Genomic DNA, 12,717 nt, shown 5'->3' on the forward strand with positions numbered 1-12,717 from the left:
TGCACCGCCACAGTAAATGGTGAGCAGAGATATCAAAGTGCTCTGGGATTTAAAAGGTAATGAACAGGTTGCATGCTTGAATTTAAACTAGCAGGGGAGTTATGTTAATCTTAAGAGGCACGGTCACAGATAAGAGACGCAGATGCATAGCTCCCATTCTGCCACTTATCTTTTTCCTCTTCCATTCCCTCAAGTGTGAGTATATACTGCAGCCGTGTGTGTGAAGACAGCTCCACCTAGCCCTCCAGAACAGAAACTTATTGAAGAAATAATCAAAGCAGGGAACTTTCTTCCTTTCTACTTCACATACTCAACCTAATCCCAGCTTATCTGGGCTTGGAGTGTGGATACGGCAATGGAACGAGGCCTGGATCAGAAAGCTAAAGCAACCAGTGTGAGCTGTAGTGTGGTAGATGTGGAGGGAGGGAGAATAAAATAAATAAAAGGAGGATTTCAAAAGGAGTTCGGTGAGACTTACAGCAATCAGTCTGTCTCCAACTGTGAGGGAACCGTCTCTGGCTGCTGGACTCCCCTGGACAAGTGCGGTCACAAACACGCCGCTCTCCAGACCAATACCACTGTCTGAGTCACAGAAGGGAAAATGGGGTGAAATAACACGGAAGCATTAACAGCCACTAGGCAAAGCAGCGAGACAAAGCAAGCTAAATAATTTAGTGCTCGAATATACCTTTGTGTCCCACGAGGTTGATGTGGATAGGAGTGACGAGCCTTCCTCCCAGGGACTTCCTTCTTCGTACCACCATGTTGATCAATCCGCCACCATTAAGGACAGCCTTCACCACCTGCTTCCTGTCCTTATTGGTCAGGTCCATGTCGTTAATCTTCAACAACCAGTCATTCACTCTGGAAAAAACACAAGGGGAGGGACTATGAGGCATTTAATAAACAGTCAGTTCAGAAAAGGGACACAGGATAGCTTCACGAGGTAGCTCATACCTTAACCTTCCATCTGCGATACTTCCTTTGTCCACCCTTGTAACAAATATTCCACAATCTCCTGGTAAATACGGATCATTTACCCCCTCAGCGATATCAAACCCAAGTGCCTTCAAATCCATGTCGTCCTGTAAAGGCAATAATATAAAATGTCAGTAAACTTATTTCAATTTCATCAAGTTTTGGCAGTCTTTGAAGCGCCATTGGCGTGTCACCAAATCCCTCACACAGCAATACGAGCCGAGCACTGCGCCTACCCGGTCTTTCTCAAACTCCACCACCTCCGTCTCCCACTCCAGGGAGTCCGTGTCGATGGCTGAGTCGTGAGAGCTGTGGGCCATTAGCTGACAGAACCGGGCCTCCTTTTCCAGCTGGCTCTCAATCTTCTCCCTTTACAGAGGACGACATCACACACACACACACACACACACACACACACACACACACACACACACACACACACACACACACAGTCAAAGGTCAGGCACTTGAGGATGGATGGGCAGAGACAAGGCAAAGAAAGAATCACACACAACCGATCTGTATACTGTCAAATATGTTCCGAACAAAAAGCAGTGTGCATGTTTCTGGCTTCATGTACAGGGAGGAAATGTCAGAACAAGACAGGAATTTAGAAAGTTTACATGTTTTGACCTTCTTTTTATGTGGAGTTGGCTTCAAACTTCTTTTCTGGTTCAGGGAATGAAATGTATATTTACTCATAAGAAAACTAAAAGTAGAACGCACACAACGGCCAGCTGTCAGTAAGATGTATGGTGTCCTACTGAGGCAGGCCTTGAGGGTAGCTGTGACATTAAAACCCCAACCGTACATTGCTCTCTTTACCAAAGAGAGGAAGAAACGCTCAAAGTCACAGCACACTGCGTGTGACTCAAAAGTGGCTGTCATATTGAGTCTGGCCAGCAGAGGGAGCTTTTACATGCAATACAAACATTCATATGCAGCGTGATAGGGCCAGTGAGAATCCAAATGTGTGCCAGTGTCCAAAAACACAGACGCTTGTCGGGATTACACTTTTAATCTGGGCATGTAGAAAACACTGCCAGACAAACAACGGAGCTCCACGGCGCCTCCAAAGGCAGAAGATCACGGTTTACGCACTGCCTCACACAGAGTACAACAGCTTACAGGGACAAAGACACTTTGACACAAACAAGTTGGCCGAGGAGAGGCAACGTTGTTCTGTGTTCCCTCAAATGCAGTGAGGATTTTCCTCCGATTGCTTGTACGAGTCGTCCCTCTAATTACCATCACAACTGAGGCTTCGGAACCACTTTTGAAAGACTCACTTGAGTTCTTTGAGCTCTCGCAACGCGTCGTTCTTCTGTTTCCTCATGTCATCCAGATTACGCAGGGCGTCAGCCAGGTCGCTGACTGCCCGGTCCCTCTCCCGCCGTAGGTTATCGCACAGAGTCCTGGGGAAGGAGAGGAAAGCCGTGCAAGAATAAAAAAAAAAAGGTCACAGTGTATTGGGAGGAGCAGGAGTTCGCCAGCGATTCTCTACGACATTATATGAGAGTCTTTAACAAACCCATACGCAGACTGACCTTATGCTCTCCCGCTCCGCCACTATTTTGTCCCTCTCCTGAAAGGCCCAGTCCCGTCGACATTTGGCCACCTCAGCCTCCTGTGTCGCCTCCTTCAGTTCCTGGGACATGGCCTCGTACTGTTTCCTCAGCATCTCGATCTCCTTGTTGGCTCGTTCCATGTCCAGGGTGGCCGAGTCTTGTTTCTAAGAACACGAGTGTACAGGAATATGATTGTTACTAAAGTTGCAGTGTCCAAGAGTTAGCGGTGTCTGGTGTGAACTTTGTGAGTGTGACTTTCAAACAAACCACAGCTCATCTTACAGGTTTAAGTACATGCAGACGGACTGTTAAGAGGGCCATCTAGTGGGCAGATAGGGTTGTGACATAAATCCACATACTGTAATCCACCACCTGACCGCTCCCTGGACGCACTAGGCTCTTCGTCACGTGTCGGACCTTTGACTTTATCCCGTCACTTCTAAGGTGCAGTGCGTTACCTGTCTGGCCTGATAGTACTCTCGGAGCAGCTGATCCCTTTGGACGATGGCCTCCGTCCTCTCTTTGCGGGCCACGTCCCTCTCCTCCCGGACCATCTCGATGTCCTTGCAGGCCTGGCTCAGCTCTTTCTGAGCCTCGGCCTTGTCCTTTACCTCGTGGCAGTACTTCTCCAGCAGCTCGTTCCTCTCGCAGATGGCCCTGTCGCGGTCCACCAGTGACGAGTTTAACTCCTGTGGGGGAACAGGGGGGGGGGAATGGAATGAAGGCATCTCAACACTGTTGCAGAGTGATCAAACACGGCTCTTTTGAAGAAATATTCTTCAAAAAGCAGGCGGTGCCTGTTCTCAGTCACTAACAACCCGACAGCTTGATATTAAATTCTCACAGAGGAAATAGTTCACCCAGTAACAGTCAGAAAGACAGCAGGTCTCTTAGGGACGCTCATTTTTGAAAATAAATGATTACTTTGAAGAAGTCCTCCTTGTTGCCAGTCTTTATGCTAAGCTAAGCTAATGGACTGCTGTCTCCAGCAACATATTTACTGTAGAGATATGACAGTGGTATTGTCCTAAATATTTGATGATACATGAGGAGTTTTGGAGCAATACTTCTCATGCTCAGTAAAGTCAAGTCGTGTCTATTCGGTACATTCTGGACTTGATACCTGTCTGAGTGCCTCCAACTCTTCACTGGCCACCACTCTCTCGGAGGACGTGTTCTTCAGTCGGGCCTCGGCTGCCTCCAGCTCCGTCTGCAACTTGTCCAGCTCCTTGATCACCTGGTCCCGCTCGCTCATGATGAGGCGGTACTCGTTGAACACGGAGTCCCTCTCCTCCTTGAACTTCTCGCAGTCCTTGGCCGCCTTCAGCTGCAAGTTCTTGTAGCGAGTCACCTCCGACTGCAGGCGCTCCATCTCCCTCTGCAGCTCCTTGTTCTGAGCGGAGGACTTGTTCAGCTCCTGCTGCACTGAATCAAACCTGCGAAGGGGATGAGGGAGACGGTCAGCGTTTCAGTGAACAATTTTATGTTCATATGGAATTATGTGCTGGCTGCAGCGTGAGCGTAGCTCATATCAGCGCTGGTTCTGTGTGTGTGTACAGGTGCTGTGATGAATGCTTTCACCTCCTTATTGAGGTGGAGTACTGTTGCTGGTAGTGCATGGCCGAGTCTCGCTGTTTGAGCAACGCGTCCAGCTGTTTCTGCAGCCGTCGGTTCTCCTCCTCGGCCTGCTCCAGGCGGCTCAGGTCTGTGTTGTGGTTAGCCACCTTCTCGCTGTAGCGCTTGCTCAGGGCGTCATACTCCTTCTTCACGCCCTCCAGCTTGTCCACGGCCGTGTCATACAGTTTGTTCAACACCTCTGATGAGCCCTTCTCTCTCATTACCTGGCGAGGACAACAAGAGCCACACGATAATTCATTGTAAAACTACTTAAGGGTCCAAAATGTTGAGCCATGATGTGCCTGTATTTGCTGTGCCCCACATTAGCAGCAGATGGCATCAATGTGTAGGCAGGATTTTATTTTTCTCAGTCACGCAAATCCTGCCGCAACAATTGCTTTTATTTATTGTGAATACATTTCAAGAACTGTATTCATACACATACTATAAACCAAATGGCTGGCCTTCTAAATGAACTGTTTTATGTGTAGAGTGCGTCCTTCAGAATGCATTATTCATTCTCCGTGAGGCTGTACGTGTCATTACTGCAGGTCTTGCTGATATAGCCCTCCTGATTCCTGACAAAGCTGCTGTGACCCGAGGGCTGTACTGACCTCGTCCACACAGCACACACTGCACATACACCGATCTTGTAGCTACATGGCTCGGGTCGGCATGCCCTTTGCCCACGCCAGAGAACCCTTTTCTTCTGCGCTTGCCCTTTTCAAAGTGCTCCGTATGCATTTCCCTCTGCTTGGCTGCCCTGTGCTCTTAACCACTGCAGTGCTCCCATGGGTGCTGTGGGAGACAGTACTGCATAGCAGTCCAATACGGGTCACAGCATCCTTGTGCTGTTTAGAACAAAGTACGAAAATATTGGCCGATGCTCCAGAATGTATGACTTCTAAATATAAAGAGGTGAAACCCTCAGCACGACTACAAACGTGTGATGCTGCAGCAAAGGACGAAATATTTTTTGGTGAAAAAGCAGTTGATTGTGTATATTGGCTCGAGCATCTGTGCCGTATCGGTAAATCTCCCAAAAGGCAATCCCTGCCCTCATAACATCTGGGCAGCTGCAGCACACACCCACACACTGATTGTACCTGCTGTTGCTGCAGCCGGAGTTCTGCTAGCTCCTTCTGGTCTTGACCGTGCAGTCGTTGGAGCTCCTCGCAGTTCTGTTTCAGGTGGTTGTGCTCTCGGACAAGTTGGCCGTTGTCCCTCCGGAGTGTCTCCATCTCCTCCTTCAGCTGTGTCTGTTCGCCCAGGACGCGGCTGTGCAGCATGCTGGAGGGAGGGGGGGGGAGGGGGGGACACAGAGACACGCATGAGTGTACAAAGCATCAATGTCACCTATATCATTTATAAAATGTCTCCCTGATTAGCAATAAACATCAACTTAATTTGATAACTTATCTTTTGCTTCTATCGTGTTCGAGAACTCTAACAGCTATCACGCCGTATGATCAGTCTCTACGCTCCAGACATTTTGCCTCAGCTTATGAGCCGTTCGGCTGAATAATTCAATCACAGAAATGCCTCAATTTCCAAGCTTTTAAAAGTACGCATGTATTTTTAATTTTTTTTTGTAGAGCCAATGTGAAAAGGCCAGCTGCAGCTCCAAGGGATGCTCTTTCAATTAGGTTAATTCTAACACCGTGCCAGTGTTTGCTACAATTCCAGTCGAACAATGCAATAAAATGTAATTATTTCTATGCTGAAAAGCAGCAGGTGACAGAATGTTCATCCTACGCCGGCAAGATTTGCACTACAATAACGAGCCCCGACGCACAGTCACCACTGCTTTTGCATAGAAATCTAAGCATATTGCATGTAGACTACATAATGGAGGTAAATATCTAAAAACAGAAGGACTTTAAGTGTCCTTCGTCAGCAACGAGAAAGGGAAAATAGGTGTCGTGAGAAACACTTACTGGTAGAAGTCAGCTTCTTTCACAGCCTCCTCGCACCGCTTCAGTGTTTTGGTGTGCTGGTTCTGGAGAGACTGCAGATCTGCCATGGCCCTCATGCACTGACTCTTCAGACGCTCATAGTCATGACTGGCTTTAGAATTTGGCCTTAAGGAGAAAAGCAGCAAGGAATCAGCACTCTATCCAGCAGCCTTGTGCTAGAATGTGGCTGAACACAGCTCAGATAGGAGTATTGAAAAGACAGCGTCGACCTTCCACTCGATTGAGAATATGATAGGAATGAAATGTCTGACTAACTGTAAACAACATTTTTTAAAAGTATGCACTGATTTAAGCAAAGCAGCCAGTGTCAGTGTCATCTCACTGCAATTCATAGTCAACATCAATTCGTAGATGTGGGCTTCATTGGCATCGAGCAGTGACGGTGCAGACAACTGATTACCCCTCCGCTCAGCCCTCCCTTTCCAAGCGTGTCAAAAAGCTACGGTGGCCTTCAGGTACCACAAAAAAACCCCGCAAAAGCCCCAATCTAAAGCCAGTATTTGGGTGAGTGGACTCAGTGAAGAGGACCCCGCTCCCTATGTGGATGTGGAACATAATGAATATTTCGTGCCATTTCTGCTAATCCCCCCCTAAATCATACACACCGGAAACCTGAAAATGTATCAGTCATAAACTTTGCTCCTCTGACAGCAATGAATCTAAGGTAAGAGTCAATAGCAGCAGACAGATTCATAGACATCAGCCAAATAAAAGTGTTACCAGAAGGATTTAAAAAAACAGTAAGAACAACTTGGCAGGCAGGCCAGGATTTGCACCTGCAGTCGTCGAAGGTGGTCCCGGGCGATGCCAACGCGAGACGCTTCCGGAGCTCATCCCTCTCCCTGGTCACCTGGCGGAGCTGGAACAAGATGGTGTCCAGGTTGTCACCGGATGACCGGTTGTCGTTGATGGCTAGCGGCGGGGAGGACGCTTCGCCGTTAACGGGCGAACCTGCGACAGCGAGCACATTCATCAGAGGCTAGGACACACTGGAAACGCTTCCCTGGCAATGCACATCATCATAGATAAGGGAGGGTGACGTACTGTATCTCTGGTACTTACTGTGTGGTTTAAACAAAGGGAATTTCAGCACTCGTGAACTGCCGAGGCATCTAAGTCTTTGTAAAGGAATAATAACTCCATTTACAGCAGCTGTTTTGAAGGAGACCTACTTCTCGTTACCCTGGCCTTATGTATCTACAACAAGCTCTGTTCAATTCTACCTGAAAAAAACAAACAGCATAATATTAAAATAACCAGGACTCTCTTTCACTGTGGGTCCTTGACACTTTGTCAAATAGACAGACTCTGACTGAACATTACACCTCATTAAAGAATCGTTTTCAGGGTTGTTTTCTACATTGAAAGGAACACCCACGGCAGCGAATCTGAGGATTATGTCAATCTTTGGCTCAACATTTGGCCCTTTTGGAGGTTTATGTAACACAGCTGAGTCATTTGGACCTTTGGCAACGCTAGAGGAAGGAAAGCATGCTTTCCTTAAGGGAAGATGAAAACATTGGGAGAGTGTTTGGCCCCAATGTGGGATTTAGAGGAAGAGTATACTTCCTAATCTAATCATTGGCGTAAACAGCGTTTCACAAAATGCTGCCATGCTGACTTTTGGCTATGGAGTGTTTGGAGATAGTATCGAACCTGTCCGGCCTGGCATGACACACACACACACACAGTATATGAGGCACCTTAGCTCGTTATACATACCAACGCTACTGAGGGAGCTGCTGCTTTCTGAGTCAGAGGGCATAGTGGAGAGAACACTGTATGTGGAACCTGCCAAGAGACAAAAGGCCAAGAGATACATTCACCACAAAGCACTGATAGATTGAGTAACCAATTACACACCAGCCTGAATTGATTGCCTGTACAATGTGGAAAGGGATGAATATTACACAGTCAGCTTCATATTCCCTGCACAGCTGTGGGGTAGATTGGGTGCAGGGTTTTCACTTGGATTAATAATTTCCAACACTCCTTAGCGGCTCTATATTATCACTCCAGACCACAGTCGTCATTAAACCTCCTCTCCCTCACTGTGCACTCTGCCTTGCTTTGATGTATAGTCCCTGTATGTTTCTGCAACACAGGCAGAATGTCACAGCTGAAATGGGATTTTCTCTTTTTATGTCAAGCGCATAGAGAGAGGGGGGGGGGAGAGGGAGAACATGGTTCTCTATCTGAATAGCTGTACACACTGTTAAGCTGGGGAATATTTCACACAGGCTGCCACAATCCATAGGAGAGGCTATGCAGATCCCCATTATACTAAAGAGTTCCTGCTCCAAACGCGTAACATGAACATTGACAGCACGGATAGAAATTTTTTTTTAAAGCTCTAATGCGATCCATATTTTTCAAGAGGAGTAGATGGGTTTTATACTCCCACACACAAATTAGTAGCCGATGCATGCCAGAGTCCCTTTCAGTGAGTAAAACCAATAACACATATACACACATTCATACTTTTAGGACTTGAACTAATAATTGTTTCTATCATTGATTCTTGTGCGGATTCATTTCTTGATGAAAGTTTAAGTTTCAGTTTTAAAAATGTCTTGTTAAAACCAAAGCATTTAATTTACAGAAATAAAACTGCACATCTTCACATTGGAGAAGCTAGAACCAGATACATGTTTTGCATTTTGACTTCAAATAAGACAATAATACTGATCTATTTTCATTCTATTCTTTCAATCTGCCACTGATTAATCGATCAATCGAACTTGCCTAAAAGCAGCACAGCGAGGCACAGATAATGCTCATCTGAAGTAATAAACTGCTCTCACACACACACACACAGGGACAAAGTCGTCCTGTGTACAGGGTTTAGGAGAGCAGGGGAATGGAGGGCGGCTTTGTCTGCAGCAGGCAATAGATTGACGCCAACTGTTCCAGATCTCCATCGCTGTCCTTGCCTCCCCACTGGCTTTAGCTACAACTCTGGCTCCAGCGCCTCAATGTGTGACAAGGCCAAGCCTAATTAACTATGAGCTCTGTGCGACCGAGCCACTCCATCTTAGGCCCGGCAGACAGAGGAGGAGGAGAGGGGGGGGGAGGGGGGGGGGCTGAGAGGGGAAACCAGGGGAAGGCATGGAGCAGAGGAGGACAGATGAAAGGAGATAGCCCGTAAGTCGCAAAGGAGATAAGGAGGGAGGGTGTTTGAGGGACAATGAGGGAGATACCGTGGAGAGGAAAAATAACTGAAAGAGGAGCAAAAAGGCTTTTTAATCTGTTCTGACATTCCCTGATGCTCAACACTTTTACTCTGCGAAGGGCTCGGAGCTTTGATTTCATATTGTTCCATCAGACGTGATGGGAACCACTCACAGCATTAGTCCTCTACAGTCAACACAGCTAAGGTTCACGCTCATTTCCACGGCAAAAAGCTGACTCTCTGAACGCAGCATCTGACTGCCGACGTCTCTCGGTTAAAGAAGTGAGCCGCTGAGAGGTATTATGCCATCTCAGCTGTAGGATTAAGTCCTTTTTTCAGCAAAGCTCCTGTGCCAGAAAAAAGCTGTAAAATGTAGCTTCCTGAATGCTGTATTTTGTGATTTAGAAACCAAAACACTCAGATAAATTAAAATCTGAGTAATCTCTACCACAGAGGACAATCACCAATCAAGAGAGAGCGATAACTCCCACGAACGGGTCCATTCTTGGTCAATCCTCGCTATCTCACCATCTGATTTGGCTGAGAGGTTAAATATGTGCACCAACATTCCCACATTTGGATCAGTGTCGCGGGCTTGATTAACAAAACCGCCGCATAGATTTGCATGTAAGATACAAGCCAGCTATCTGTCGGTCGATGGGTCAGCGGCATTAGCCCTTTTTCCAACAGACTTTTAATCATCGATAGCAATTAGCACCGGCCACAATCGGTGAGGCCGATCATTTGTAAACCGGTTCGCTGCGTCAATAAAGCAGGCATCCATTAGGGCAGCATGGATCTGATCATCTACAGGAGGGGTACTCCACTGGTCTCTGCCAAAAGGCAGTCAGACGGGACAGATCACTCCTGAGAAATCACACCCAACTCTCACGTGAAAGTCTAAACACATCAGGACCGATTTCATGAGGAGCAATTAGACATGAATGTAATAATGGGGAGTGAGCATACCGACTCTATGCACTCTTAAAAAAGGTGAAACATATTCCAGTGGAGGACCTGAGGCCACAGTAACAAAGGCCCGTCACTGTGATTTAAATAGGTCAGGGGACCTCGCCCTACCTAAGGGGTTCCAGCCCCCCCCATCATGTGATGTGCTCAGCAACCAACAGTTGCTTCAGACAACCAGATTATGTTCTCCAGCACATAAAGCAAGATGACACACGTTGCCATGGTGAGGCTGGATGGGAGGAATAGTCAATTCTGCAGCGTGGCGGAAAAGAAGGAATGAGAGTTGGGAAGGCTGTTGCAGGAGGAGAGCCGTATCAAAAGAGAGATGCAAAGTCTGGGCGGGTTGAGACGACAAATATTTATCAGTTCCGGAACAGTCTCTTATCGGACAATGAGAGCAGTCTCCCGAAAAAAAAAACTAAAACTTGTATCGTCATCATCGCGATGAGACTACGCTGCCGCTTCATCGTAACGTGTGGACAAGCCTCAACACTAAAGAACATTAAAGACAGATATATAGAATATCTTCTGAAAAAAACAAAACACAACTTTAATTTCCTCCCTATAATCTGGGACGTCCATGTAGTGAGTCTCTTCTGGGGCAGGCAATGACACCATGGGCCAAGACTCCGGGCAATGAGCCAGTGAAGGGGTAAATGATTTATCATCTGATTTAAGGAGTCTACACTACGCATAAACACGAGGACATCCAGCAGGATGACTCCATGAGGCAGGATTACTCCGCCGCACGCACATCGCCTGACTCACAGCTCCATGTCTTTTGGTCAAACCCACCCACCTTTTTTTGTTTTACTCATAGGTCCAAGTCTGCCCCGTGTCACGTCTCAAAATAAAGTCTGTTGTAATGTAGATTGAAATGCAAGATGCAGACGCAGCCTTGTAGTTGTTTGGGATGCGTGAACACTCTGGGACGTGAGGTGCATGGAAAACAAGGAGATGTGGAGAAGAAGGTCCGTAGCCCCCTCGAGTGCAATCCAGCCCGGCCTATTATCAGCACGCCGTAATGGGTTTTCTCTCTCTGCAAAGAGTCCTGCCTCAGCAGACATTTGGTTTTGAACAGCTGGCCTGTGCCACGGGTTGGGTCAAAAGCAAAAAAAGATGTCTGCAACACGTCCTCCAAACGCTCGGCTACCAACTGTAGCGAGTGCTAATACGAGTCAAAACGCCCGTCTGTGTGGAATAAACCCACTGCTGGAATTTGGGCAATCTTTGTGACATTCCTATCATGTTTAATCACAGAGGAGGCCATCTTGCTTCAGACAGCACTTTCATAGTGTGTTGAGATAATTCAGTGATTAAACTGCACTATAATAGTTTTCTTTAAAAAGGTCACCAAGAGAAGGGAATATTATGGACATAATCGTATTTCTGACAAGTGAATCACACAGATGCTTCAAATCCACCTAGCAGACAGGAAGCACGCATTCCAGAAGATTAAAAAAAATGAAACGCGGCGGTACCAAATGCAACAACTGTCGTCATCACTATCATTTGTTGGGGATTAAAGGTTGAATTTGAGCAGGCATCAGGTGGCCTCTCCTGAACAGAGATTTGGAGGACAAATGACTGAAGGTGCAGAGAGGAGAGATAAAGAGGCGGAGAATTAAACAGATGGAGAGACGAGTGGTAGAGAAAGGTAGGGCACCATAACGGGAGGAGAGGAGGGATATACAGAGAAGACGGCAGAACACAGCACGAAACCGCTACAGAAAAGGCCTGCTGGAGGTGTGTGTGTGTGTGTGTGGGGGGGGGGGGGGGGTAAGACATGGAAAGAAAAAGGGTGTTTATTTCCATGACTTCATAGCACTGGTAAACATTCCTCTACCCTGTGGGGTAATTAGAAAGCGGAGGAACATGTGTGCGTCGCATATTCAGAGTAGAGACAAAACCTGTCACCAGATATTAATGCTGAAGTATAAAATATACATATTCTACACTAAAAGCATGCTGTGTTAGAGAACAGCAGAAGAGAACAATAACACCAATGACCGAGTCAAAGCACTCGATGAGATGAATCTATTGAGCAACAAAGATGAATACACTGCATTTCTAATACCTTATATTAATTTGACTGTTGATCGATAATTTACCGATCGTTCCAGCGTTACCTCAGCAGCACACTATTGGCTTAAATCACATGCTAACCCATTTCAACTGAAGCCTGCATTGCTGCAGGTTGCACAGAGACACTGCGGCGTAATTAAACTCGGAACGACAACTCATAAAGAAAGTGTGATCTGCTCAAGAGCGCCTCGGCAGAAGACATCGGTTTGACGGCGGATGAAATCGACGACTTCCTCTCTACGCACAGAGAAGAACGCGGCGAGAAAGGGAAACAAAGTCAGACTAGACGTACAAAGAGAGAGCGAGAGAGAGAGAGAGAGAGAGAGAGAGAGAGAGAGGGGTGATGAGGTGA

At 46.9% G+C, this 12,717-nt stretch overlaps 1 protein-coding gene across 2 annotated transcripts in view; it reads right to left on the bottom strand.

Moving 5' to 3' along the window:
* Nucleotides 1–12,717, bottom strand: part of dlg5a (discs, large homolog 5a) — a 30,740-nt gene that overhangs the window by 14,325 nt on the left and 3,698 nt on the right. For both annotated transcript variants that reach the window (XM_079280564.1, XM_079280563.1), the window contains exons 2-14: nt 7,862–7,930; nt 6,916–7,090; nt 6,101–6,244; nt 5,270–5,453; nt 4,128–4,387; nt 3,670–3,982; nt 3,005–3,235; nt 2,526–2,710; nt 2,268–2,393; nt 1,215–1,347; nt 958–1,085; nt 689–864; nt 479–582 (exon numbers count right to left, since the gene is read on the bottom strand). In XM_079280564.1, the coding sequence (XP_079136690.1) occupies nt 479–582; nt 689–864; nt 958–1,085; nt 1,215–1,347; nt 2,268–2,393; nt 2,526–2,710; nt 3,005–3,235; nt 3,670–3,982; nt 4,128–4,387; nt 5,270–5,453; nt 6,101–6,244; nt 6,916–7,090; nt 7,862–7,930 (2,228 nt within the window). The remainder of the gene's footprint in view (nt 1–478; nt 583–688; nt 865–957; nt 1,086–1,214; nt 1,348–2,267; nt 2,394–2,525; nt 2,711–3,004; nt 3,236–3,669; nt 3,983–4,127; nt 4,388–5,269; nt 5,454–6,100; nt 6,245–6,915; nt 7,091–7,861; nt 7,931–12,717) is intronic.

Source organism: Melanostigma gelatinosum, assembly GCF_949748355.1.
Source record: "Melanostigma gelatinosum genome assembly, chromosome: 12".
Classification (NCBI taxonomy): Eukaryota; Metazoa; Chordata; class Actinopteri; order Perciformes; family Zoarcidae; genus Melanostigma; species Melanostigma gelatinosum.